Source organism: Cariama cristata, unplaced genomic scaffold, assembly GCF_000690535.1.
Source record: "Cariama cristata isolate BGI_N322 unplaced genomic scaffold, ASM69053v1 scaffold1731, whole genome shotgun sequence".
In the NCBI taxonomy this organism is placed as follows: Eukaryota; Metazoa; Chordata; class Aves; order Cariamiformes; family Cariamidae; genus Cariama; species Cariama cristata.
In genome coordinates, this window is record NW_009598456.1 from 45,833 (window position 1) to 48,845 (window position 3,013).

General features: G+C 39.1%; 1 protein-coding gene across 1 annotated transcript in view; it reads left to right on the forward strand.

The window, feature by feature from the left end:
• LOC104168622 (nucleosome-remodeling factor subunit BPTF-like) overlaps positions 1–240 on the forward strand; it is a 45,896-nt gene extending 45,656 nt beyond the window's left edge. The window contains exon 28 of the mRNA XM_009709275.1: positions 2–240. Coding sequence (XP_009707577.1) covers positions 2–240 — 239 coding nt within the window. The remainder of the gene's footprint in view (position 1) is intronic.
• Positions 241–3,013: the final 2,773 nt, after the last annotated feature.

Genomic DNA, 3,013 nt, shown 5'->3' on the forward strand with positions numbered 1-3,013 from the left:
GCACCGCCACCACTGCCACCACCACCACCACCACAGCAACATGCATCCAGCGTCACTTCTTCCTCCTCCACCACAGTCCCAATGCCAGTATCCTCCCAGAAAAGAAAGAGAGATGAGGAGAAAGATTCATCAGCTCCCAAGTCCAAGAAAAAGAAAATGATTTCTACTACCTCAAAGGAAACAAAGAAGGACACAAAGCTTTACTGCATCTGTAAAACGCCTTATGATGAGTCTAAGTGAGTAGTGAATGCCATAGCCTTTTATTGTGTATTCTTAGCTTTAGGTTTAGTATTTAGCTGTTAGTGCAAGGTAGTTCTAGAATTGGAGATAGAGTATCAGGTTTTATTGCAGCGATCACTAAGGTATAAAGAATAAAGTCTCTGTTTTCCACTAGCAGTTGCAAAACTATTAACATACTTGACTTATAATATTAATGTATGTGATTTATATTTCTACTTGTTTGCATGTTTCCATTGTATGACCTTTCTGTCTCACATACACATACTCTTTTTTTCTTTTTTTTTCCTCCGCTCTGTTACTCTTTCTTTTGCCGTTTTGCCTCTGCCTCAGAAGCAAGTGACAATTTGGTTTGAGCAATTTCTTGTGAACAAGTAGCTGACGTTCTTTAGAAATAGCTTTGGTACCGTCTTCAAATAAATTACTGTTTTGTAAGTCAGTAGCCAGCAAAGGGGGTTCCAAGTTACTGGACTGCAGTTCACTTTGGACAATATTTCAGGTAGAAATAGTTTCCATGTGTTATAATTTACATCCCAGGGTTGATAAAAAATGAATATGTAAGCATTTGACAAAGTGAAAACTGCAGTTCTCTGTAGTTTGATTCTGACTGCGAATGAGGAAAAATGTTTACGCCACGTACAAGATTTATGAAGAAATTTAGTAAGTGGTGGAGTGGAAGATTCAGTGGATTGCAGGGGAATAGTGTTATGCGTTCCTGCTTATGCTAGAAGTGACTAACATTATTAGTTAGTAGTGGTTAATATCTGATAGCTGTGTAGAGATGTATGTAAAATAACACTTACTTCAGACCCATTCCAAGTGAGTATGTATCTGCTCAAAAAGTGACAATACCCAAAAGTTTTAATTGGTGCCATTTGGTGGTGGTTTGAATGCTGATAAGAGAAAGAAACCATAGAGGTAGAGTAGTGCTTTCACTCCAGTAATGGTTCTTCGTTCCAAATTTAGGGCCCAAACTAGAGGATCTCTTGAGGTTCCTTCTAGCCTTTTTGGGGTTTTAATTTTAATTTTTTTTCTAAATGAGGTTGAGATATTTGGGGGAGGGTTCACCTTGGTTGTTCAGTAGCTCTGACCATTACACCGTTACATCAGTGTGGGAAATTGAACTGTTCTCTGTGCTGCCATTACTGTAGGAACAGCAGACTTCTGATGCCCTGGTTGTTAATTCACCACCACTTCTAAGGGATGTCACCAGTCTCACTTAAAGAACAAACGTTGTGTTAGGCTTTCTGTCATCCAATAAACTTAGGAGGATACCGTGTTCTCCTTTTGTTGTGATACTGAACAAAGGTCTGTGTATTACTGCTTCTGTTGTTAGTAAGTGGTAGAACTGTCACAAAAATAAGATGGGGTGAACAAATTGTGTGAGCAAAAGGATTTGATTGTCAGACTAACTCTTTCTGTTGACTGTTGTGGGCATTTGAGTAAGCTGATGAAAAATGTGATCATAGAGTGAATTTCGGTAACCTGAATCGAGAACTGTGCTTAAATGCACAGAATAAAACTTCAAGAAAATGAAATGTTAATAACTTAGTAGTATCTTTAGCAATATGATTCAGTTCTACTGCTTTGCTTTTTGTGAACTCTAAATTTTATGTTCTTACAAATGCTGACTGTACTATTGAACTACATTATCCTTTCACTATTTGGAAAGGGATTAGTCAAGTTTTAAAACAGTTTTCTGGTAAGCTTTTTTATTTTTATGTATATCTATATATAGATATGCATCAGATATTCCTCTTTGTGCTGGTGTCTCTTTTCTGCTTCTCGTATATTATCAATACCCTATGTGGTTTTTAGGCTGTAGTAAATCCTCAAAAGTCACTCCGTGTTGTGTGTTTTATTGCAAATCTCTTATGTTTAGTTCTCATTTGTGATACTTCAGGCTTACAGGGATTTGCTCATATTGTTTTCAAGGATGATCAGTTAGGGTATCTTTCTACAATTCCTACTTAGATTCCAGCTTGTTTGTTAAAGCATAACGTGACACCCGTTCCACATTCTAGTGGCAAGGTTTAGTGTCTACACCTAGACATAAATGTGCTTCCACATCACCAGGAGCAGGCAGAGACAGTCCCTCTTGGAAAGAAGACATGGGCTGAATCATTGTTGATAGTTGTCAGAAGGAGCTATATCTATGCATTCTTTATGGAAGGCTGGGTTGTGTGGGGATTTTGTTTTGGTTTGGTTTTTTAGGATTTGTCTGACTGAAAATGAAGAGAAGAGGCAGGATCCGAGTATCCGGGATGTATGCAGAGGCCCAAGAAATTAGAGATGCTTGTTTTGTGGAGCATGTGCCTGGCTCCTGTGTGTAGTGTCCCATGGGTGATGCTTGCAGGCTGACCAGCTGGGATGGCAGTAATTCCTACAGCAGCACATGGCAGGTGGTTGGTGGTCTCCAAAATCTAAGAAGATCAAGTGTCTGAGTCAGCTTGCTTTTGCTTAGGCAGAGAGAATGGATGTGTAACTTCACCCATCTGGTTGATTGTCACTAGTCATAGGTGTGTTTTGAGGTATCCATACACAAAATGTCACACATCCTTGCATAATATTTTACAGTTTTGTCACGTCATTCTGTGCAAGGTCCCATTCACATGATTCTGTACCTGGTTCCCTTCACTTCTTGTCATACCATATCTGGTTCCGTCACGTAGCTGTGTCTGAGAGTAGACATTATTCTCTGAAGAATAGTCCACATTCCAATTTGTTGCAATTTTGAGTAGTTTAATATCTGTTTTTCAGTGCACCCCCCGCCCTC